General features: G+C 42.8%; 2 protein-coding genes across 5 annotated transcripts in view; both read right to left on the bottom strand.

Moving 5' to 3' along the window:
* Positions 1 to 4,113: 4,113 nt before the first annotated feature.
* On the bottom strand, positions 4,114 to 5,851 carry atoh1a (atonal bHLH transcription factor 1a). Its single transcript, XM_070965103.1, has 2 exons — positions 5,272 to 5,851; positions 4,114 to 4,979 (listed from the first exon to the last, which is right to left on the bottom strand). The coding sequence occupies exons 1-2, from the start codon at positions 5,540 to 5,542 to the stop codon at positions 4,123 to 4,125; spliced, it is 1,128 nt and encodes a 375-aa protein (XP_070821204.1). The 5' UTR covers positions 5,543 to 5,851; the 3' UTR covers positions 4,114 to 4,122.
* A 3,883-nt stretch (positions 5,852 to 9,734) lies between these two features.
* Positions 9,735 to 25,934, bottom strand: part of grid2 (glutamate receptor, ionotropic, delta 2) — a 478,994-nt gene continuing 462,794 nt past the window's right edge. The window contains exons 15-17 of one of the 4 annotated variants that reach the window (XM_070963684.1): positions 23,590 to 23,830; positions 15,556 to 15,827; positions 9,735 to 12,931 (exon numbers count right to left, since the gene is read on the bottom strand). In XM_070963684.1, the coding sequence (XP_070819785.1) occupies positions 12,826 to 12,931; positions 15,556 to 15,827; positions 23,590 to 23,830 (619 nt within the window). In that variant the 3' untranslated portion in view covers positions 9,735 to 12,825. Of the gene's footprint in view, positions 12,932 to 15,519; positions 15,828 to 16,270; positions 16,361 to 23,589; positions 23,831 to 25,934 lie in introns of all 4 variants that reach the window. The other 3 variants (XR_011602276.1, XM_070963685.1, XM_070963683.1) reach the window with 3 other exon arrangements.

The raw sequence follows: 25,934 nt of genomic DNA, 5'->3' as shown, positions 1-25,934 counted from the left end.
TATCGCTTACTCGTAGTCCCTATAACCACCCATCATGTCCCCTGTTGCTCTTGTCTCTACTCTCTGTTTTTCCCTCCTTGTCACTTATTATTCTGTCTCCATGTGCCCATGGTGTCCTCACTCGCCACACTCTCCCGCTCTCTCTCTGGGACAGCAGATGGAGACTATGGCCCAGTTCTGCCTTTTGTTCTGGGTCCCCAGAGAGACCCGTGGCTTTTTGGACAGCACACAGCTCGGCTCCCCGTATCCCATACAAAATGCAAGCGCCTTTCTTTTCATTAAAAAAGGAAGCTGTGGAATGCACATATTCTGAATACATTTATTGAAATGAACATGACTTCAGAGTCTTAAAACATATTGAACACACCTCTTAAGACTGTTTATCAGCTCCTGACTGCACTGGAACTTTATGTATTTGTTTTTTGTGCGGAAAATGTACTTTCATGCCTTGCAGTGTTAGTCATTTTATTTCCTCAAGTGCTGCTGACTGGTTTTCAACTGTCTACTTTGCATAGAATATGCTGTCAGTGGAGTGTATGGTTGCACATTTGTACTTTCCATTTTCCGCTTATGTTATTTGCCACAACAAAGAGTTCGAGATAAAATTGCTCTTGATACTTAGAGCCTCTGAGGCTGCCACTTAGTTATAGTATCATGACCTGTGATGGCTAAGATTTGTCCTCATAAAGCTGTTAAAGTGTGTTACAGGAGGGTAAAGCCAGAGCTGGAACACACTGGTAGAGGTTGATTAAGTCGAACAGGAAGACTGTGAAGAGACAAAGAAACCGTTGTGAGAGTGAAGGAGGGGTGCAAAAAGCTATTTTTCCCTTTTCTTTTCCTCCTTTACTCACAACAGCATCCACACGCGTCAGTGCGTCTCAGGTTCTCTCTATACACCACACTGTTGTTATTTTTCATAACGTCTGTGCTTAAATAATTAATGTGCATGAAACAGTGAAACCTCAACCTGACCAGCATACCACCTGTTGAGGATAGGCTGTTTTTACCTCCCACTTTCTATAGGTCGGAAGAAATAAAGCTTGTTAGTCATACAGACCAAATAATGCAGCAGTATTTATTTCTTATTTGAAGACCCTATTTAGCCATCTAAAATTCAAAGTGAGACAAATGTACCCTCCACCGAAGTCATTCCATTCAATAGTATTAAGCTGAAGTTAGGGAGATTAAATCAGCCTGTTAGAATTTGCGCATCATGATTTTTGCGGTGAGCCATGAATTTAAACGCAAATATTATGCAAACTCGCCTCAAAGCACAGGCACAGATATCCATTCCCCCCTTAACCACATTTGGTGGTTTCTTATTTGCATAGCACACACGAATGCGTTAGAACAAACAAACAAACAAACAAAGAAACATTTTCGTTGAAAGTGAAACAGTCCATTCTCTTTCTTGAGCAGAATTCCTGCACACCGTATTCATTTGATCTCGTTTCAGCCTGCGCTAATAGAAAAGGAAAACAAGGGAAATCCCAATCATCAATCGGACCTGAAAGTAGATTTCAGCGCTAATTTAATCCTTTCAAAACCCTGCAACGGAATCGCGATGATTTCTCTTGTATTTTCCAGCAGGGAACAGTCATTGTGCTTCTGTATTTCTTCAGTATCCCTTTAAAATGTTTACTGAAACTTGATCTCTTTTCACCGCAACACGAACTCGCTGCAGATGGCTGTCTGATCATACTCAGATACAGTTCTACCTGCATAAATTCTGTTAATAATTTAACACAGCATCCTCATTATATTTCCCTTTATTCCATGCCTTCAAGAGGCGAGCAAAGGGGCACGGATTGTGATTGGCTGAACGCAGTGGGTGGGAGACAGGGCAGTGACAGGTAGCTCACTTTCATAAATAATTTCCAAGTATTTTGCTTTTTTGGTACCACGCCCTGTTGTTAGCCAGAGTTCCGAAACACAGACAGGTCGCAAATAAGTTGGAGAAGGAAAAAAAAAAAAACAAAACTTCAGGACAGGTTGCCAGAGCCGGTGTGAGCGTGGCGCGCACGTCCACGTCCACGTGCGCGTTTGTTTGAGTTTATGGAGAAAGAAAGGAGAAAGAAAGAAAGGAGGGGAGAGGAGGAGGTGTACCGACGTGTGTGTGTGTGTGGGTCTTTCTTTAGTTGGGAAAGTGTGTTCCCTCTCGAGTCAGGTCCTCGGGGACACGGTGGGGACCCGCGAGCGCTCACCAGCTGACAGCGCGTGCTTCATTGGGGCCATCCAACACCTCGGCCCACGAGCCTGCCAACAATAGCCTGAAATTAATGCACACTCCCCATTACCAAATCTGGTATTCACCAAATGGACTACATGGCAACAGTTCAGGAAAAAAAAAAAAAAAAAAGTTTTCGCCCACTGCGGAGAAGATTGCAAGAAAAAAAAAACAACAACATTGTGCTGTAATTTAATGCAGCGTTGCTCTGTGTCAAAGTTACCACAAACATTACACTCAATCACAGGACAGTATAGGTCAGGGGGCGCGTGCACCTGCAGCATATGGCGAGCGAGCGCGTGTTGTACACGTTTCACGTAGCTGCTAGTTTACGATAGGTCTACGTAAGAGGAGATCAAGTGCTGGAAGTTTCTTTAATTAAATGGAAATACCTGCTTATGTGGCTTGGTAGCCTACAGATCGTTCCTCCACACCACTTTGGTCGTAAAACAGTAAACTTTTTTTTGCACGTTACTATACCGAAATCCCACAAGACCTGATAAGGTCTTCATTTACTGTGGTTACGTTACTTAAGATACGTTGTTAAAAATATATTACGGATACTATAGATGTAGATTTCGTTACAGTTAATATATGTGATTTTGAGAAGTAGGTGTATATGTGAATGTATAGGTGAATATTTTAGTACCTTTATTTTTATTTATCTATTTATCGAAACTAGTAAAATAATCGTTGTTGCTGTTTATTATTATTATTATTATTATTATTATTATTATTATTATTACGTGTTAGTGGTCGCTATAGTGTACAAGTCATAAGCCTCTTCTGAAGTAACAAGCTCTAATAGTCCTAAGTGACATTTACAAACCTTAATTAACAACCAGTTAAGCCTTTTATTATTTTTATTATTATCAGCATCATTATTATTGGAAAAGTTTTAGATGTAAATATATGATCAAGATTTAGTTCAAAAACAATAGTTGATGAAATAGTTCATTGCAAATATCTGGAAAGGTGCGTGGAAACAACAGACAAAGAAAGATTACATTTTCATTTGCTTTTTTATTCCCAAAATCAAATTAACATAACAATAAATGGCATAAAGATAGCTTTTTTCCCCCAGCAAATTTAACTATGGATATTATAAAAAGCAAAGTTGAAAAATATCAGCAATAAATACATGTCAATTAATCTCATCCAGTGAAAGCAAAAGACACACAAGTTCATCTGAAGATACAAAAGAAAGTACAAAAGAAGGCAGCAATGATGGCTACATTAAATAGGCTATTTGTATGGAATTGGCAGTACTACGCTAGCAAACAAAGCAAAACAATATCGTTTATGGTTTGAAAACAAAAGTCGCATTTCTCAAGCCTCTGGCTCGTATAGCTATTTTTAAAGTGCACATCATGAACTTTTGAAGTTGTAAAACAAAATACATTATACGTACAAATTAACAAATAAAAACATAAATCACAACAAAAAATGATATTATAGCTACAAAAACAATGTTTTTTTTACATTATCAAATATAAGCAATTATCCATAAAGTTGTGATTTTGCGGAAGACACATTTTTGGTCGGAGTGACGTGGGAGATACCCATGGCAGTGCTGCGCGCGACATGGCAGAGGGGTCTTCCAGCCACGTCTCCATGGAAACTGGAAATTATAGGCTATACATCTATTGGCAGAACCGAATTAGGCCTAACTCACATACAAAATAATGTTTAGACTATGCCACACGTTGATAAAATAGAATTATTGTTAAAAATTGAACATGACGTTTTTGAAGAAGCACTAATTTCTATCCTCTTGAAATCCTTTTGTTAGCAACAGAGTATGATTGACACGGTTTACGGACATTACTTTGTTGTAGGCTACAGTGAACCTTTAATATAGTCTGTTAATTATTTATTGATTTTTTTCTGATCATTCAGAAAGAAACGGTGTGGTGATGGTGGCTGCGTAGCTTCAGGTCTGAAAGGTCATCTTCCTCACTTGAATGGATCTCCATCGCTATTTCATCCGAGTCACTGAAGTGGGAGTGTGGGGAAAACTCTCCGTCGCTCCGGGGAGACTCTTTCCTCCCACCTCCGACCTGTGCGAGTGAACTGCCTGCCCGGGTGGAGGGCGAAGGAGAGGGCGAGCACATCGCTTCGTCAACCATGGCGGAAAACGAGCCGTCGTCGAAGGAGGAGCGGAAAGGCATCCCGCTGATGTGGACAGGTAAGCTGCTACCTGAGACGGACACAGCCGTTGCTGTCCTACAGGTTGTAGGGGACGGGGAAGCCCTGTCCTTCGCTGCGTCAAAACCAACGGCGGTTGACATCACAATGTCACAGTTTGGCGAGTTGTTGTTGTTTGAGACGTCGTTACCGCCGCTGCTGCTGCTGCTGCTGCTGCTGCTGGAGGAGGAGACCGGACCTTGGAGCAGCTCAGCCAGAGCGTTGATGTAAATCTGCGCCATCTGTAAAGTTTCATATTTGGAGAGCTTCTTGTCGTTGTCAAACGCCGGGATGACGCTGCGCAGCTCGTCAAACGCGTGGTTAAGCCCGTGCATCCGCCTCCTCTCGCGCGCGTTGGCGGCCACGCGCCTCTGCTTCTGGACCCCGGTGACAGGTTTGCTGGACGGGGCTCTCTGTCTCGTGGATGTGTCATCCTCGGACCCGCTGACCGTGCCTTTAAGACGGCACAGGTCCCTGACTTTGAGCGAAGAAGAGGAGGGGCTCTTGGCAGTTTTTCTGTAGCTGGGAGGGCTGGGATGACCCGAGGACTCCGGGGAGCCGCTCTCTGAAAAATGAAAACAAAATGTAATGAACTGTCCCGGTTTGACAACAGCCTATAATATGTACAAAGATTTATGCTATTTTCACTGTTTCTAACGCATAATGATGTTTTAATTGTACAAAATAAACTTTGCTGTAAAGTAATGCTCCTTCTGCCTATTTGAGACCTGCAGCGCACGCAAAAGGACCTAATCACCAATGCCAGCCTCAGCTGCCTGTTGCATGTGATGTTGCATTGCAGATGTTATTGCTTTGAAATGTTGTCTACGAAGTAATTTCTCAGCGGCGTGTCTCACCGTGGTAGGAGCCGGTGCTCGAACAGGGCGAGTGCCGCAGGTAGTCGGGTGAAGTGGCGTGTGCCGCACAGGTGCCAGAAGGCTGCACCAGAGCCAGCCAGGCGCGTGGGTCGCTGCCGCTGTCCACGAGCGTCAGTCCAGGTTCGTAGCGGGACTCCTCGAGCTGCCGATCCCCGCCCCTCTCCACCACTCTCGGGCTCTGCTGCCGCGAGTCAAGGACTGCCACCTCCCGTGCGGCTTTGCTCCACTCTTCCACGCTTCGGACATCCATGTTTCCAAAAAAACCCTAAAGGTACGTAAAGTTAAACGGACTAACGATATTAGGGGGAAAAAGTTGTAGGAGGCACGCACTGCTATGCTGTCGCAATGTGTAAATATGACTGTCGCGTGCGGAACTCCTTCTCTGGTGTCTCAAGGCGCGGCGTCGGTTTAAAAAGCGGCACGCGTCTGGGAGCCCCCCTCCTCGCGCTGGTCGCGTGTTGACGTCCAATGAGAAGTCTTGGTAAAGCCCGAGAGAGGTGATTATGGCCCCCTGAAGCCGCAGTGTTTATGATAACATTACAATTTAAGGAGTGTTTAACGCAAGGGAGGTAAGGGGAACCTCCCACAGGACGCACGTGCATGGGGTGGTGACGGTTTTAGGTGAGGAGCGTGGACGGCGCGAGACGTGCGCAGAATTCCTACCTGTCCGTGTGTCTGTCCTCTCAGGCATGACAGAGGGAGAGAGGAGGAAAAGAGAGGGAGCAGGGAAGGTTAAAAATGATTCATTTGCCTCAACTGTCCCAGCTGTGTCGCGTGCAGTGTTATCCTCAGTGTAATGGCTGTATCTTAGTTTGTGTGCATTGGCAGCAGTAAAGCCACGATCAGTTCAACGCTCTCCACTAGAACCACCTGACTCCTCTAAGTTCAAGTCAGCACAGGCGGTGCATCACACATACACCTATCACAGTCACTTATAGGTATAAGACTCAAAGAAAATCAACGAAGAAAATACTTTTCCTGGGGTTTCATGTCAATAAAAGCATTAAGATTATTTCTAAATTTACAAAATAACTAGATTTCATCCCCCAACAGTGACAAAGATGCATGGGCCAAGTTGTGGAGTTAAAGTTGAGTGAAAAAAGTCTGACAAATGCAAAACAAAACAAACAAAAAAAACGTTGGGCTAATTAAAACTTCTCCAAAAGTTAGCTGAAGAAAAAACAATGCAACCCCCCCCCCCCCCCCCCCCCCCACACACACACACACACACACACACACACACGCACACAAAGGGGGGGTGGGGTGGATGGGGGAGTCGCTTCTGGGGCTCGCGCGCTCATTGTCAATTCATTCATTCTAAGATCATCTACAGTTTCCATTTTTCTTTTGTGGCGGCTCTAAAACCTTTTGATCCAGCTCTCGGAACGCCCTGTCGGTAAAAGGGCTTCACAGGGAACGGAAACATGAGCAGGGGTCTCGCGCTCAGCACTGTTTCCGCACTGACACGAGCTGTATGTGGCGCGCGGTTGCAACTGGAAGCCGTGAGGGGAGAGTAACATGCACGCGAGCACGCACTCAAAGAGACGGACGGAAGTGCACACAGACAGAACATGATGTGCACTTAAACTGTGACAACTTCTTATGTCCAATATTCAGCTTGGAATGCTATTGTTCAATCCTCTATCAGACATGTTAACCATTTTAATGACAGCTGTGAGGTTGGAAGGAAAGCGCGTGTGGCTACAGGCCACAAAATAAACGTTAGACAAAATTATAGCTATTTAGGGAACCACCTGATCAAAGTAACCATGCTTGGTGAAATGCAAACTTTAGACCTAACCTGGTAAATGAACAATGGGCTAATTGCTAGGCAGAAATTGGCTATTTACCGTAATTGCCACGGTCGACTATATGTTGCATACAGTAGCTCAATGTATGAGGCAGTAGGCTAAGACTCTATTCAATTCACAGCGTTAAAAGATAACATTTGCCATCAATTGTTACAAATATTTGTTTTGGTGCTTATTCTGAAAAGACGAGCCTTTTATCGAGGGGAGATAGGAATTGTGGGAAAAACTCAACTTGTGGGAAGAAATCCTCGAATTTCAGAGATAACCCGACATTAATCTTTCCGATTTTTTATTCATGTATTCATCATGGGGACGTCTTGCGGGCTAGAGGTCTGGCGCCGAGCGTTCGCCCCCTCTTCCCACCTACAAGCCCCCCATCCAACGGGCCGGGCCGGGCTCCTGAAGCTACCGACAGGTTGGATATTGTAGCTGGCGATTATTAAAGTGTCGCAGCCACAATGGAGACTCTATGTTCCATTGGTCACGCCTGGGGGGCTCCTCGAGGGAGGAGGGGAGGGCTCCCATTCCAATGCGCGAGAGGAGTCTGCGTGCTGCCGCTTCTCATTCCCGTCTCCTGGGAGACCGGGGCGCGACGGGCACGAGACTGGAGTGAGGGGAGATGGACAGGGACTTCAAAACTTAACTGTAGCCTGTCCTAAACGCACGAAATGCTGTTTTAAAGGAACGTTTTCGAAGCTCTAAAATTAGCTACAAGGGAACTTTCTGTTGTCTCCAAACTTTCTGAGTTTGAGTTATTGAATAATTATTTTAGACAGTCTAGACATAGAAATATTAATGGGTATAAAAAGTTCTCATTTTACTCAACTATCCTATTTTGTTGCTTTAGTTAAAAGGTTACTTATTAGTAAACATAACAATTTGTATTTTACATCAATATATAATAAACTTACAAAGTGTGATGTATTATACATTCAAATATTACCACCTGCAACATTAATGCTACTTTCATGTTTATGCTGTAAATGTTGATCAATACTAATCCACTAATGTAAGATTAAGACCTTAAGTACATTTGCTACTAAAACTTATGTGCTTCTATTTAAGCAAAATTGGGAATGCAAGTCTTTTACTTAAGTAAAAAATCTAGATCTAGTCTAGTTCTTCCACTACTAAAAATCATTTTATATTGTTGTGCCCTTTAACAACTTTCTGTGGTCAATGTTGCTTTCCCCCTGAAACTATGAAGATGTTTTAAGTGCAGCTGAACCTTCAATCAAAAAGAAGGAGACAATAAAGTTAAGCATATAAGTTTACTCTTCAATGGGGACAGATACAGACAGTCATGATAATGACTGCAGCTCCATGAAGCTGCTGACTTTGAACACTCCTCTGACATGGTGTTGCTCACTTGTGTCCAGTGAAATTCAAAGCACCACCAACATCCGGTTAATTTCTTCCATTCATTTTCAAGAATTTTGCTAATATCCGTCATTTATCTTGTTGTAAAACACAAAACTGAGTCAAGCCTGAAAGAAAGGCAGGGGGACCTCTGACAGTTGGTGGAGCCAAACAGTGCCACTCTCTGGTGAAAATGGAGAACTACAATGCAATGCTCCATTGAACTTGACAGCAGTTGTCCTCAGCAGTGTGTCTGTCCAGCTGTTAACAGCAGTATACAGGCCTTTGAAGTGGTGGCCTATTTGAAGTGAAGGACACAAAAGCTTAGTTCATGCTTGAACTTAAAATCTAGTGCACACATAAAATCAACCCAAACCCATTTGAAAATGTTAGTTGAAATTTCAGTTTACCTCTTTCACCCAATGTTCCCTCATTAAATCTGTTCAGTACAACAAGGGATGAAATCCTTTTTCATCCATTGCTAAATGACACCCTGCCTGTGCTAATCAATGTTACTTGTGTATTTGTTCTGGATCAATTGGCTCGAATAAATGAAAGGTCAAAATGAACACTGCCACATGCAAGTCAACAAACCCCCCAAAGCAAGGTTAGTTCTTATCACCGGTTTGAACCTGAACACTGGATTTTTCTGCAGAAATGTTTTCTTCGTCATTCTTAATATAAACAAATCACATGTCCTTTGTTTCCCCATGATGCATTTTGATAAAGTACAGTAATAAAATAAAAGTGTGAAGTGTGAGGGGCGAATCCATACTAAACTCTGCAGGTAGAGTGACTTATGAAAGCATGAATACTTACCAGTATGTGGGTCAACTTACTAGTATGATCTGAGTTGTCCAGACCTAGAAACCATTTCTATGGGAAAAAAAGACACAAGCCTGAAAAGAGAACACTGTGGAGAGGAGACGCGAGCTTTCCACAGTTTCCTTTTGACATTGTTTTGCCTCTGTTCACCGAAAGAAATCACCACTTGTTATGTGTAAAAGTGCTTTAGTGTGAAACTTTACCTTTATGAAAAGTTGGCCATTAGTGACGTGCCTTTGCCTTGTTTTCTGGGAATCTACTGATGTTTGAAGTGAAGAGAGAAAAGATAAAATAAGTTTAATGAGGCAAAACTTCACCTTGAGGAGTCATTGCTGTGTTTTGAGGGTTGAGCCCCATAAGAGCATTGCATTATATTTCTGAAATGTATCACATTTTAACCAGTATTTAAATCTAGATTTGCAAAAAAAACAACAAATACCATCCCACTGTAGAAAACCTGTTTATTAGACAAATTATACACAGAAAGCTTTGCCACTTGTAACAGAGGCCCCAGTTTGTTCAGTTTTGAATAATATGCAACACATACAACAAAATAGGCCTATATTAAATACTGTACATCATAAATTTTTGAAAATTATCAAGTAAATCCTGTAGTTCTATGTATGAAATTAAAAATGTTAACAGATAGCGCACGAGCAAGTTTGTGCATGCTTTCTTTTTAATCAACTTGCCACTTTTTGTTATTTAGCCAGCAAATAATAAAATGAACTCAGGATGACATGAGAAAAGCGGAGTTTGTGTTTATGGGTTTATGTTGACCATGGGCGGGACAAGGGAAAACCAAATGCAGTAATGCGACTGCTAAACTCAACACTAAAGCTCGTCATGATATACTCTTTTCTTTTTGTTAAACAAAAATAGCATCAACATGTAAAATATACATTTTTATAATGTCTCTTTCATTTATACTAAATAAAACCTTTTAAATGTCAGTGTCCTATTTGTCATTCAATAGCCATACTGTAGCCTAATATAAGAAAAGAATGCCTAAGAATGCTTGCTTCAAAACACTGTGGCTTGACTGAGTTCTCTACGCACGACATTTTGCAGTTTTAGTTCTTAAAGATAACAAACTGAAAACTTGTTCTAAACAACTAACATTATCAATTATTAATACAGTGTTAGTGAAAAAAGATTTGGTTCCATTTTACCAGCCCACCCCCGAATCCACAAAATATTCCTTTAATGCTCCTAATGTACCGTTCCCCTCCCCCACCCCAAAATGCACCTTAATGGTCTCATTTTAATTAATTGGCACTTTAAAAAAAAGAAGTTATATAAACAGTACCCTTAACATTACAGATATGAAATAGAAGTATATTTCGGACTCATCTCATAAAAGGCAGCCATTGGGTTTCCGATGGCCGTTTCTCTTTGTGACATTCCAATGACCCTGAAGCACAACCACTGACTTGCCGCTCTAAAATGTTTCCAGTACGCGGTGATACTTTGAGTCGTTGGGAGGGTACAGCGAGCAAGTTGACATATAAGGCCTGCACTGAAGATGCTGTTGCAATGGCTTCTCCTCAACACAAAATAAACTCCATTTCACCACTTGAACCTGATAAAAAGTGATTGATGAACCCGAACATGTCATGACCTCACAGAATGAGCTTTTATCTTTTAAACACCCAGGCCATGGCAGCACTAAATTAAGCAGAACAAAGAAAAATCCAAAGTAAAAGTTTGAATGACTTAATGATGCAAAACCAGATACTACAGCACTCATTTAGCAGTTTTTCAAAGTTTGCTGAGAGAAAAGAAAACAAGTAGACAGCTCAGAACAATGTTATTTTTTTGTACTTCCTGACCAAAACACATTCCACGCATTAAAATCTATTTTTTCCAAAACAAAAGTCAATAAAAGACATATAATAAGCGTAAGCTTTTTGAAGTCTTTCGGCTTGTCTTTTATGTTTTTTTTTTCTTTAAGTTGTTTTTTTTGTATCATCCCTTTTTACTATTCCTCTGAGAGTCTGATTGGAGGATCTCACCTTGACTTGAAAAGCAGATATCACAGTACAGGTGAGAAAAGGTCAGATCTACATACAATCACTTACAGGTCTGTGGGCACTGGTACAGTGCAGTGGGATTGACAAAGAGTCTTTAATGTGCATCAAAATGGTGAAAACAGTTTCAGGCTGATGCACCAAAATGGCAGAAGTAGTTTGAGATCGACACACCAAACCGGCGATTCTACAGTGTCATATTGTTGCACTGTCATGGCATTTCAGCAGATTCCAGACCGATGCACCATGATGGTGTTAGCATGTGTTCAGCTGCAAAGTCTTAGTGAGGCCACCGTGTGGACACCATCTTCGAGATGATTACACATTTAGAACCCCAGATATTGGTAAAACAACACCAGAGAGGAGCAAACTCAGTATGGACTCCCACATAGTGAAAAGGCAGAGTAAGACTGGAGAAGTGGAATCTTCCAACATCCACTGAGATGGGGCCTTTTCAGAACTACAAGGGGCTGCTGTATGTATTCCCAGGGCTACAGACAAAACTATTGTTACATAAGCCTTCATAAAATAACTGCCCCATAATTGCTTAGTAGTGTGAACCCCTTGGAGTTGTTTGATGGCTAAAGAGACCACCAGTCATCCACCAATGGCAGCCCTGGCGCTCGCAGGGATACAGAAGTATTTCCTGTGGTTGGAGTACTATAAACTAAACCCTCCGAGGTGGGGTTTAGATAATAATAGTCAGGTCATTTCAGCAGATCTCCATTATATGAGACAGTCCTCATATCTTAAAACGGAAACAATAAAAAGAGATCCCCTTTCACACATATCCCCCAAAATAATCCCCCAAACAATCACAACAACAACAACAATAAAGCAAAGATTCGAGGCCCCCCCCCACCCACCTCCCTTTTTGCACCTCACCAGCATGGTTTGTGGGAGGATAAGAAACCCCCAACAGACCTCCACCTCCTTCGCCTTTTTCCACAGACACTATGGACACCCCTGGAAACACCCAAGCAGAAACTGAAAACATAAAGACTCCTATGTACACGGATCTCTATCTTCTGACTTTTTAGCTTAGCCATATTGTATTTGTTCTACCATCCCATGACCGACCCTCGCCTCCTCGCCTCCTCGCTCTGCTCTACCTCCTCCTCTTCCTCCTGAACCAACCGTATCCTTAGCAACTCCTCATATAGAGGTGCCCCTGTCTGGATCATTGCCATATCCAAAGTTGGGTCCTGGACCTGTGGGCTGGTAGGGGATGGAGGACATTGTTTTGATGGGGCTGCGGAAGAAGCCACCGTTGGGGGCCCTCTGCCTGAAAGGGCCTACCCCGCCAGTCCGGTGGTCCTGGAGGACGCTGCCGCCACCGCTACCGAAACCAGCAGAAAATCCAGCAGCGGCTTTGGCAGAGAGGCTGCGGCTGAGGGTCTGGATCTGCTCGGGGATGAAGGTGGTGGTGGTGATGTGGGTGTTGCGGAAATCGCTGATCTGCTCGAGTGCCTGACGTGCAGCAGGCAGCGCATCCATATCAAGGGGTGTTAAATCGACGGAAGAGGTGGAGAATTGCTTGTGGGGGCTCTCATCCTCGGTGCACAAGCTGTTAACCCGGCGGTGTAGGTGCTCCAGGTCGATCTCCTTATCGTCCTGCAGGTTGGGAGGTGCAGGGAAGGAGTAGGATAAGGAAGACAAAGCGGTGGTGATAAATGGCAGAGGGGAAGGGAAGAATATGAGGTGGGAAGGAGGGATGAGAAGGGGTGGGATAGGAGACAGTTCCAGTAACAGTGTTTAAGGATGGGAGAAAAGGATGAGGGAACAGCAGAAGAGGGATAAGAGAGTGGGAGGAGAGGGATGGCGAGAAGAAGGATGAGATGGATGAATGGAGGAAGGTTGGATAAAGGAAGAAAAGGAGAGGAAGAGGCAAAGGAAAAGTAGTGAAGGTAATGCAAATCGAGGAGTAAGGAAATGGAGAGTACAGTGAAGGAAACAGAGTAGAGCACATGCAGAGAGGATATATTTTGAAAAAGAGTAAGTGGACAAGGATGGGGTGTATTTATATTCAGCAACAGGGATGTCATCCATCCGAGCAGTTTACATGGATAGTAAGAAAGACAGTGGAGGCAAGAGAAGGGTGTTGGACAACGCAGATAATGAGATGATAAGGGCAAGATGGCGTACATGTGGCCAAACAAAAGTTTTGGCATGATAAAAAAATTCAAGTTTAATTGCAATAGTTAAGTGTGAGAATCAGAGTGAGTGTGACACGAAATAAAGTAATAAAGAAACGTTTGATGGTCACGGGGAAACATGGATGTGACAGGAAGCAGGGAGGGCAAAAAGAGAGGAGGGGGGAAATGGAGGGAAGGATAGAGAAGCACACTCTGAGCTGTGGTCAGGAGAGAAACATACACACACTTCTACAAGGTCTTTACGGGAGTGCAGATAATCTGGAATACACACAGAAAGCACACCGCCATCATGCTGTGTGCTCTGCGATTCCAGGGTGCTGGGGTCTACGGTTCATATAATAAATAGAATAGAAATATAAATGAAATATAAATAGAAAAATAATAATTTTCCTGCTTCTTATTACCTGTATTGCATTCTGGCCATCATGCCAAAAAAATTCACGTTGAGACTGACATCTCATTTTCAAGTGAATTTTTTCCAGGCCACATACAATTCAGCTCTTATAGGTCATTTATCGACTGCACCATAGAAAAGATTATTTAACGTCTATCGAACAGTGTTTAACAGCCTTAACAATTCCACCTTAAGACGAAGCACAGACATTAACTTAAGCTTTAACTTAACTTACGGTATAAGTTAAATGAAACTTATTATGACTATATTCACATATAAATAACTTATCCACATAGTCTAAAGGATGGTGACACTTAGTGAGAGGTGTTTTCATGCTTTTACTGAATAGGGCAGGGTGGTGCAACGGAGCTGGGTTTGCAATGAATGACGTGTGGATATAGAGAGGAGAAGGCTTAGGTGAAAGGTGTTGGAAGGTGCTAGAGAGAGTTCCCAAAACTTTTTTTGAAATTGTTGCCCCACACACACGCATGCACGCACACACGCACGCACGCACACACGCACACACGCACACATGGCAATTTGCCTCTTGAGCTTTGTGGAAGGTACGAGTCTCAGAGGTAGGTGGGGCAGGGGGGTCACTTAGTCTTAGGTGTAATTTTGGTGTTTTACACTTCATGGGAATATTGTTGGAGCAAAGTCAAACAGGGTTTTGTGAGGAAGGGAGTCACATCACTGGGGGTAAAGATGGAGTTACTGACCGTGTCCTTCAGGTCTGGGGGGTCTGGACCTACTGTATGTAGCTCACGGACAGAGGGAGCCGACAGCGGTGCCCCCTGGTTGCCATCTAAGGAAGGGACAGTGGGAGGAAGGAGAGGACGAGGGGGCGCTAATGTTTGTCGTGACACTATTACACACACACTAAACGTTGGGGGGGGGGTGGATATCGAAAGGGCAGAGTTGGTATAAATGGCGAGAAGTGAAAGAGAAGAGTGAATCACAGATGGTCAGTTGGCTGTCTGTGAAAGGAGACTAATGGTTAACTACGAGGAGGGACTGAGGCAAGGAAAAGCAGCAGGGCCTGAAAGCATTTGTATTACTGTAGTGGAAGGTGGAATGTTTTCCGCCATTATAACACCCACTGTATTACAGAAGGGACGTCAACACTGAATCACCCAAATGATAATAACTTAAACATGGATAAAATAATAAATCTAAAAGTCTGAAATGTATTTAAATATATATCTGCAATTTATTTATACAAAGGCCTTATTTTGGACAACAAAGCCAAGTTTAGACCACAAAAATGTTTTTGGCTTCATTTTGTAAAATTAGGTTTTTGTAAAAACCTCTATGTTACAGAAAATAAACACTTCATTGCAGGCTTATACCTGCAACTTTAAAGAGCATGCAACTTTGACCGTCTGGTCACAGATAATGCTCTATTTGCCTCTAGATAGAGAGATTACACCCTCTAATGGCTGAAAGGCATCATTGCACACATAGTCAACTGGCACCATGCCAGGTATATAAACAATTTTGAAAGAGGAGCATTTGCTTCCAGCAGAGAGCTTTGCCCCTCTGTGAACACCAAAGTTTGAGCCTAGCTCCTTGATGTCCATCATTTCTCTTGATACATTATCATTCATATATCATGGCATTTCAAATAGCATCTGTCTTCAGGCATTACTAACCAATGATTTATTTTTATCCTCTATTGTATGTATAACCTTGGGGTGGGAGGTGAGGTGGTGAAGGTGGTCATTCTCATTTTGGGGGCGAGCTCGGAGGGGTTGGTGGGTTCGTAGGAGTGCTGCACGATCAGGGCGCAGGGAATGTCGCAGCATGCTGGGGGCTGGTAATGGGTGGCGGTGGGGACAGTGGTGTTGGCGGTGTTGGGGGTCTGGTTCTGGGTCTGACCGCCCAGGGCAAGAGGGTGCTCGTTGGGGCTGTGAGGACACGGATCGGCAGCTTGCCTGGCAGATGGGCCATCTGCCTGCGTCTGGTTTGAGTGTGTGATGTGCATGTGGGTGTGTGTGAGAAAAAAGGAGGAGAGAGAGACAGAGACAGAGACAGAGACAGAGAGAGGGTGATGGGAGAGAGATGTGGAGTAATTCGTATTAATGTGTTTGTGTGTTTGTGTGCATGCAAGTTGAGTAGGTAGATTCAAACAAGCCAGAAAAAAAAGAAGCCAAACAGACACACAGGCAGACACACAGGCAGATAAACGTCAGACGGGTGGACAGAGGAGGGATGAGTGACAGACAAGATCAGGCAGATGGAAGGATGGCAAGGTGGAGGAGAGAGAGAGAGAGAAGTCAATTGGAGAGACAGACGGGTGGGGGGTGAGCGAGAAGAAAGACATGGCAGTCAGTCAGCACACACAGTTAAGCAGGTCGTTCTGTGTTGTGTCCTCAGAGAGACATTCACACAGTCGTTATATACCTGGAAAGGGGAGATGTTTAAATGCCATTTTGTATTGCTCTCTCCCTCTCTCCCCCTCGCCCGCTACACCCCTCAACACAGAGTACTTATCTACAAAAACAAAACAAAAAGGCAATATGAGAGCTTTGAGCCACAGTGAGACAGATCATTATGTAGAGTTAGAACGAGTAGACCGGCAATTCCCATCCAAACCACAGACTTCAAAGACAAGAGGTCAGCTTTTTTAGGTGTACCAAAGAGGATGATACACGAGGAAGTGCCCGCTCTTCTCATGCTAAATCTATGGATTATGCGAAATATCAGACACGATCAAAACCACAGATGTTACTATTATGGAAGAGTTCTGACAATGACAATTGTTTCTGTTTTGCCAATATGCAGTATTATTGGTTACTCTCAGTTTTGAGCTTTTGGAAATGCGGTTGATTCCAATGACAGAACTCCTCCATACAAACCTCTGGTAGAACATGTACAGGCCAAAAAGGGTAAAGCAATACAGCCGCCCTGTTATGAATGAAATGGGCCTCACACACTCATCTGGACGTGGCTTATCAGAAGAATCAAGATGTCAAAATTTAGATTAGCTTCCAAAGCAGTATTAAGGGCAACATTCCATTTGTCCTGAGATATACAGCACTATCATTATGAAAATACCCAGGCACCAACCCAAAATGAGTTCAGATGCTTCTGAGCATAGTAAAGGAATAGCAAAACAGAGGAAGATGACTAATTTCCAAAAATGAACGCAGGTAAAATGCATATTTATGTGTTACCAATTCAGGGTAGAAGAACTGTAGTGCACTGTACTCATCATTCATTTGATTTAATGTGTGAACGATGTCAAGACAGCAAGGCTGACTTGCAGGTAGACTGTTAATACACAGTTACACAACCCCTCTTCATTATGCGTGCATATCCTTGTCAAATGTGCTCAGTCATTACACATTTCTCATCACTGGTGACCCACATTAGTCAACTCTGTGCGAAGGTGTGTATTTGTGAATGTATGAGTGTATAAGCCCGGTAGGAAGCAAACATTTTACATCGAGAAGCAGACTCGTAGATAAAGATGTCGGCCATTCCACAACACAGAACCGTAGCACAAACACAGACACTGACATAAAGCCCACAGTCAGAAGCAGTTACCACAGTGTTACAGCATACAGTATGAATGTAAAGGCATGTACAGATATGTACAGTATGTAATTATGCATGTTTTAGTACATGTAAGAAACACAGAGACACAAACACAGCTTAGTTGTATTGGAGTTGGAACAGTGGATTGTGGGTTTTCATGTATGCAGGAAGCACGTGTGTGTATATGCGGCAGGTGGGGATGGTGTTTTAGTCATACAGTCTGATGGATGAGCGCAGTCATGATCTGTGGCGATATTTAATGGTTTGAAGTGAATCGCATCCATCTTAAGCTGTGTGTCATTGAGAGTAAGATGCTTGGCTGCTGCTGCTGCCAGTGAGAGAGGGGACGGAGATGAACTGAAAACCACCGGGGCTTATGAAGCATGTTTAAAACAAAACTGAACAAATGCACTTCTTACATTAATGGCTTTCATGGTATGGCATATCTGACACAAAGTCTTAGCATTCGTTATACTGACACAAGCCTGACATGACGGAAGAGGCGAGCCAAATGTGAGGCAATGATAACGTGTGTGCATGCAGGTGAGAGTGTGAGCTCGTCGGTGTGTGTTTCTGCAGGAGTGGCCATATTGGGGAAGCTGTTTGTCATCTTCAGGGAGGACAAATGAGGGTGAGTCTATTGATCTTCTAATTAGAAATGATCAGTACTGTCAGTGTGCTTTTGAATCGATAATCCACAGGTCTTATTCAACAAACCCAGTGACAGAACTGTTCTAAATGCACTTCAATCCTTTGAGATTTGAGATTAAGCCAAGGGGAGAGTTAGATCAGATAGTGTGCAAGTTCTTTAAAGATGTTCCATGCAACACCTTGGTTTTAGTGATTTCCACAATCGCCATGGTGGTTTAAACGGAATATTGCACTCAGAATAGTGCAGAAAACCATGCAAATCACTATGAGACTGATATTAGCCTACACAATAAGTCTACATCTGTCTTTCAGGATACAGTACCTCACTGCGTTGGAGTAGGGCATTGAAAGTAGAGTCCTCATGCCAAGTCTGCACTCCCAGTTCATATTCCTGATGCCAATGCATCTTGCTAAGCCAAGTTTTCCAGACCCACGCATAAAGAGTAGGTCGCCAGACTTTCCTATCTTATCTTAAGCTTGCAAAAATGCAAAGAAATCTGCATTATCTTGGCTCAGAGTGATGGTCTCAAGTGGTGCTAACGTTCACTGTGACAGCAAGACAGAGGCCAACGAGTTCTTCATTTAAACTGACAGAGAACGAGGTGTCTAGCGGAGTTAATTACAAGCTTTATGGTTTGCTTCACTTTATTAATTTAACTTAAGGAAGTTGGATGACATTAAATACACTAGACTTACTCCACTGGCCATGACTAAGGCCAAATTGCATGCAGGGGCAGAGTTTTCCCCAGTCGATAAAAATGCAACATATGCAATTTATCTAATTAGCTGCTTTGAAGTTGACTTAAATTTATCTTCCTTCCTCCACTGAGTCAGGACATGCTGCAGTGGTCCCGGCTTGACTCTCTCCTGCTCTGTTCTCAGCAACCATCTTTGCAGCTGGTCGCCCACTTGGAAAAATTATGCACAGATGGTTTGAGATCCGAGTTTGGTGCTCCTGCTGTTTTTACATGTGACAGGATAATTTTAGGAAGAAATAACAAAGAATATCTTAGCCAAATGCAAAACTTTGATGAGGTGAGTTGTATTTTTAAGCTGCTTTTACAGAGAAGTCGCCCGTTTTAAGGCCTTGTGGTTTGACCACGTCTGAAAGCACAACAGCATTAGAAAACAGTATCTCATCAAAGGTGTTCATGTTGTTGCACATGTGAAAGTGATGGCAGCAGTTGTGTAGAGAATGAAAATAGAGAGCTTGAGAGAAAAGTTCAAATCCTGCCTACTTTCTCACCCCCACACAACTGGCCACTCACTGAGTGAGGTGGGCGCGCTTGTCGAATCGTTGGTTTCAGAAAGTTCCAAAAATTGTGGGATGCAGCCAGCCCCAGCCAGAAAGCAGTGGGTGCGAGAGGTTTCAGACGCTGTTTGATGATCCGACAAGCACTTTGTTTGAAGTGTACTGAGCCCTTAAGGTTCAGTGGTTACTCTGAGCCAACCTTGAGCTACACCAACAGAAATCAATGGGTCAATGGTTTGATAGGGTGAAGGATAAATGTCAGGGGTCATCTATCAAAAACAACTACGGTTGACTGAGCCAAGTTCATTTTCACTATGGAAGCACTAAAGGGGATCCCATCGTTGTGCTCCCACTGCTCTCCCAATCCTTTGCTTTGATTTGTATTCAAATAAAATCTTACTCTAAGCATAAGAAAACCAAATCAACCTATTGTCACTCAATGAATCACTGGACTAACAACAGCAATATCATTACCTGGAGATGTATTATAATGCATATACATATGAAGTGCACCCTGTCATCCATATGCAACTTCTAAATCAATAAGAGTGATTTCCATATGTCAGTTACTGCCTGATGCCTTGTTATGCAAAACTTTGAACAAGATCTACGCAGAGAATCAAAGACTATCACTGTTTAAATCCCTGCTGTCCCTCCTGCTCACTGTTGCGACTCCACTCCTGTGCTCAGTCAGGGGCTGATTCCACTGGCTGCTCTTAGTGGCTAATGAAGATGGTGGGGGGCGTGTGTGTTTGTGTGCACTGTAGTTGAACCACACTGTGCTTAACATGACTTTGGGTTCAACCAAAGGTTTGGTGTCTTTGTGGCTGCTCAGTGGCAGACATGACCACTGATCTGAATGACGGATTAAAGCTGGTAACTGAGCAGGGGGCTGGAGGTAGGGGGTACGTGGTGTGTCTGTCGGTGGTGCTGCCTGATCAGGAACAAAACATTAGCTGGGTGCAAGTGTTGCAGCATATAATGTCGGACCCTTCAGAAATTGTTATAAAAGAAAAATTGTGACCCATCAAGTCTAACAGACCTATTACTGGCTGTCTTGGTAGCAGCAATGTGGTTTCACTCGGCTGGGTCTCAAAATTGATGACTGTGTTTCTTATTATTGATTGTTCAGACACTGAATCAACTGAGAGATACATATTTTCTGTTATAATCATACTATAGGATCCCTAGATGATAGGCGGTAGCATGCACAGTAAATATAGAGCCCTATCAAACACACTGTACTAAGCCTAAGAAGATTGAACTGCACTCAGCCTACTGTTGAACATTCTGCTCTATTGTCACTGCAGCTTGTAGTCAGTTTAACAGCACATCAGGCCAGATGCGCAGAGATTGTGCACGTGGAAAATTGATTGAGTCTGCATGTGACTTTATAGCTTCTGCAAGTCTAGCCTGGAACTAATTCACTTTCTAAAGAGGAAAGTGGAATCCACACAGAGTGCAAGTAAAATTAAACAATTAAATAAATCATTGAACAAACAGCTCAGAGTACAAGTGATTAAATCATTTGCTGCTGTTGAGCAGTTGCAAGCATTTGCAGGTGGTGTATTGGCCTGCAGTCAACAAAACTGTGTTAAACTTCTAAGTAGTTTGTCAAACACGCCTGTGCACACTACAGTGATCACAGCTGATAAGGCACATCAATTAAGTCACCTATTTGCCTGCCAAATCACACCAATTTCAGTTTTGTTTGTCGCAAACTTAAATGCATTTCTGTCTTTCAAGTAAAACACCCTACAACCACTCAAGTCACATCATTATGATCCCTCAGGAGAGTTAATTGACAATTTCTAAGTACAAGTCATCTGATCCAAAAGCTAGAAACTGTAGTGATGTAGTAATGCAATAATTTGTGATGATGGATCAATGTTCGACCAGGAGCTGCTCATTTAATCATCTGCAACCTGTGGTTCATCGAGTTTTCATGTTGAAACTTTCCTCTAAATTACTTTCCAGATGATTGGTGTTATCGGTCTTTTATCATGAAAAGTAACCTGATCCGACACTAAATCATCCTGGGTAGAGTAACAATTTCCATTCCCATCTTTTTGTCATCTTTTCTAATTTATTCTTGGTGGAACTTTAAATTAGCATGACACCAAAGATTAAGGAGATGGGGCAGGCTTTTCTTACTGGTTTCTGGTAGTCAGAGTCATGCAGAGATCACTTAGACAGCCCTAATTAGAGTAATGGCCTTCTTTTCTTTCCTGCATTAAAGCCCCTTTTGGTAACCAGGCACCAATATCTGTAATACATTATGGTAAACCATTCAAAACACCTATTGTCTGATTAATGGTAAGTCAGTCTTCTGTTTCTAAGGTCTAGAGGTAGAATGATTCAGATGGTTCAGAAACCATTCCACATTAATTCTCATTGTCCACAAGTTAAGCTTATCCTGCCTGTATCAAATGGCTACCTCAGAATTGGGAAAAAAGCAATTGTTTGATTCTGAAGTAATTTACCTGATGGCAAAAGTGTTTTCTGCTAAAATTAATCTGTGCTGCTTCATGTCTCAGTCTAATTTGTTACCAACACGTAAATAACTAACTCCACAACAAAAGTGAAAATATTATTTCACACATAATTACATTTCTTTCAGTTTATCAGTGGCATGTTTTGCATTCCAGATTTGCTACACTTTGCTGCAATTTCACACTTCTGATTAAAGTTATTTAGTTGAACACTTTCTGCCTCTGTGTTTTGGTAAACATAGCAGTAGGCATGGGAGGTGACGAGATGGGGTGGTGTTGGAGGTTGAATTGGAAGTCTCGTCAAATCCTTTCGTGGATGAAACTGCTGCTGAAATAGAGAGGTTGTAACAGTGGCTAGCACTCTGTTATGTTCTGGTGAAAAGGGCCTGAGCTTGTGTCCTTACAACGTTAACAGAAAAGCAACTATACAAGCTGCCATTTGAGGTTTTCTTTGAAGATGTTACCTTTCTTGTCTACTGTGGAGCAAACAAAGCCACCCCATCACAACAGACTGCAGGGTTTCAACTAGAGGAAGATGTTGGCAGAGTCACTTTGATTGTTCCAAATGATATCCCTGCTGAGGTGATCAACTGCACATAGGCTGATTGGATATTTCACAGGGCGCTGCTGCTAATTTACAAGGTGGAGTATTTCCATTGTTTTGGAGAGAACGCTGGTATAAATACCCATGTTTAATATTGTGAGTCAGTGTTTCTGACGCCGACTTGGTCAAGGCACACTGCAGCATTCCAACAGGCCCCCAGGCTGTTTTTGTATTCTGCTTTTAACGTTGCCAGTATCCTCTTTTCTCCCAAAAATTCACTTTTCAGAAAACAATAAGTGGTTGATTACCCTGCTGACACTGACGCATTTGCCTCATTTTGAATTAATCGTCACCATCAAAGTAGTATTAATAAAACATTAAAAGAAAGAGGTGAGATTATGCAGGACGCCAGCGGTGGCTGAATGCGTACAGAATAAATGTAGAATAATGCCACTGAATTATCCATATTGAGGATCTGGATTGTGATTATGCATTGTCAGGGTGTAAAGAGATGTAGGAATTTTCTGGGTATGGTGCAAAAATGGTCTTGGGAGACTGAATGTTTAAACTGTGAAGACATGCAGGCACATCAGCTCATTCACAGTGCCTAAACTCTCCCAGTATGAGTGTATAATGTATCTATGTGAATCATGGATATGTTACCCAGGCCATCTAATATTACATCATAGTTAATGTTAGATATCTTATTTGGCCTCAGTAAGCAATTAGAATTATCAACATGACAGGATGCTTCGTAACCTGTCCTGTTTGACCTTTCTTTCCCTTCTTAGATTTATATACATGAAAAATATGCAAAGGTCAATGCCAGTTACATCACTGCAGCTCTAATGTAGCACCTCCAGGATTCTTTTTGACAGAGTGTGCGTGTGCTATCAGGATAGTATCGCTGATGTTGCTTGTGTGCAAATTTGGTTCAGGGGAATTGACATCGTGAACATGGGAGGATTTCAGAGGTTTCAGACACTGGCAGTGTCACATCTCCATCATGAAGAAGACTTTGCTCATATCGCTCTTCCTCATGCATCCTGACTTAATGGAATTTTTCATCTTTGCACCCCTGGACACAAGGTCTAAAATTTGAATCTAGTCATTGCAACCCATACACTAAACCCGTCTTCCAACCCATCATCATCTGTCAACTCTTACTTTATTTTAATTGGGATAAACTGTGGGCCCTAAAACTCCCTGTGTTCCCCTTTGAGTCACCCATCCATGCCCCTACCTCCTTGGAGGGGACCCTGGATCCCTTCCTCCGTGACCACCAGCTCTCCACCATGGCAATGAGGCAGGAGAGCACCACGCCGGCTGCTAGGACGCAGAAAACGCCAGCAAAGCTGTGGATGTCCAGGGCGTTGCCGCGCTGTCGTGTCTGGATAGAACTGTAGAGGTCACAGGGGCTGTCCTTGGGCCACCACTTGAGTTTCAGTATATCCATGTCCCCGTTTTGCTGGAGCTCCAAGATTCTATAAGCAGGAGACACAGGCAGGTAAGCATAGAGCCATGTTAGCCTACACATCAGTCCGTTGAATGTAGCTTTTGTGTTGTGAAATCAGACAGTTTACAAATCTTTGTAAACTCCAAGTTTCTGCCAATAAAAGGAGGTCAACACAAACAGTGAGTATTTATGAAGAGGCAGACACATATGAATTAATGTCAGATGCATGAATGAGCAACAAGCCTAGTACCAGTCAGAGGAGTAAGATAACACTGTCCACAATGAGCATAGTTGTTAAGTGTGACAATGCCTAAAAACATACAAGGAGAATGAAAGATATTAGCTCAAATCAATTGCAAAGAACCTGACAACACTGCAGCTTTTACTGCAGTTGCTATAATCCCTCTCCTCCATTTGAGGGCAGTGTTTGCCAGTTAAAATCCTCTCTGATCCCTGACAACCATATTGGGCTGTCAAACTCATTATGGCTAACATTAATATGTTTTGCAGCACAGCGCGAGTACACTGCCACAATGTCATTATGCAGCCGAGCTTTAGTCCCACGATTGATAGCTTCAGAGAGGATACAGCTCAGAGGTTGATGGGGTCCCTCTGTTAGCCTTCAGCTTATTATTTAACTGGGTCGTTCGTTTTGGTTTGGTGGAGAGCTGCACACGCACAGACAGACAGGCGTACAGAGGCTCTGCTAGCATTTGGCTGGATATTTAAAAGGCGATCTGGCATGGAGGAGAGAAGGGCACATGGAAAGGGTGAGACCAAGAGAAGAAGGCACTCTGGGAATGTGTGGGCGTGCATGTTTATACATATACCTCCCTCACAGGCATAAACATACTAACACAGAAAACAAATAGATGCAAATAATCCCTCATAAATAAACTAAGCCACCACACTGGCCAACACCAATGGGGTAGATGTGCATTCAGAAAAGAACAAAGTCACAAACTTGACTGCATGCATGTCCATGCAAACACATATGTGTACATAGAGACAGATGTCTGCGATTATCAGGAGAACTTCCTGGGGGCAAATGCCTTCAAGTTCGATGACAACATGCTGATATGAATGACAGTGCCCATCTCTCATCGTCATCTTTTCCCTCATATGGAATGCACAAACAGACTGAAATCAATCAAGAAATGCAAATGAGCCCTGCAGACAGTTTACATAATTAATTTCGTCCAGAATAGCCAGAAAAACATGGCTCATTTCAATGTAATTCAGCTCAACAGACTCAGCACATCGTCTTATAACCACGTCACTCTCATTTAGGGACACTCTCTTATCACTTCTGGGGTTCTGTTGAGCCGTAGGAAGTGGGAAACTGGGAAACTACATGGTGGCTGTGGTTGTAAAAAGAATGAAAATAGAGGAGAAAAGAAGATAAGAGAGGAGGAGACACACAATTAGAGGATAAAAAACTAATTCGAACAGCAAATCCATCAACAGTCATGCTAATAAGAGATCATGTCCGCCAATCGCAAGCTTGATTGTAGGATTGTTTTGGCTCAGATCAGCAATGATTAGCTCCGAGATTGGATAAGACTTTATGTAGATGATATGCAATATTGACTGAAAACAAATCAAATCAAACTGATCTGCCACAGTGTGAGGCAGTAGTAGTATAGTGGCGGCACTGGCCTAGTTGTATGTCCTGGTTATTACTCCACTGGCGTGAAGAAGAGGTAGTCAGTGTAGAGCTCCCTCATCTCACATCAATCCTGCATCTGTTCTTTTTTAGTAGTGCAGTGGGCCCTGCTCCATTTTTGCTGCTAAGTTTTTTTTGGACTGTGATATTGTGCTGTATAACACAGGACTTGTGTCTGAGTGCTAGATTGCTAGAGGAGCAATAGCGCAAAAACACTTCACTGTTGCATGCAGGGCACACTGTTGATATGCCCGTTGACATGGCTAAGTCTAGGTTTTTGAGCAGCACCTGTGTATAATGAAAATTTAAACAGCATACTTACGAGTTTGTTCTTATCTGATGACAGTATCACAGAAAAATCACTGTTTATGAAAGTTAAAACAAGCTTTTCTTCCACGAGAAGCGATGTTCCTTTCATACAGTACTGACCTTTTTATCTGTCACTTTGACAACAGATGCTTCACAC

Source organism: Chaetodon trifascialis, chromosome 6 (genome assembly GCF_039877785.1).
Source record: "Chaetodon trifascialis isolate fChaTrf1 chromosome 6, fChaTrf1.hap1, whole genome shotgun sequence".
NCBI lineage: Eukaryota > Metazoa > Chordata > Actinopteri > Chaetodontiformes > Chaetodontidae > Chaetodon > Chaetodon trifascialis.
Note: the sequence above shows the minus strand (reverse complement) of the source record. Positions and strands in the feature narration are given on the sequence as shown.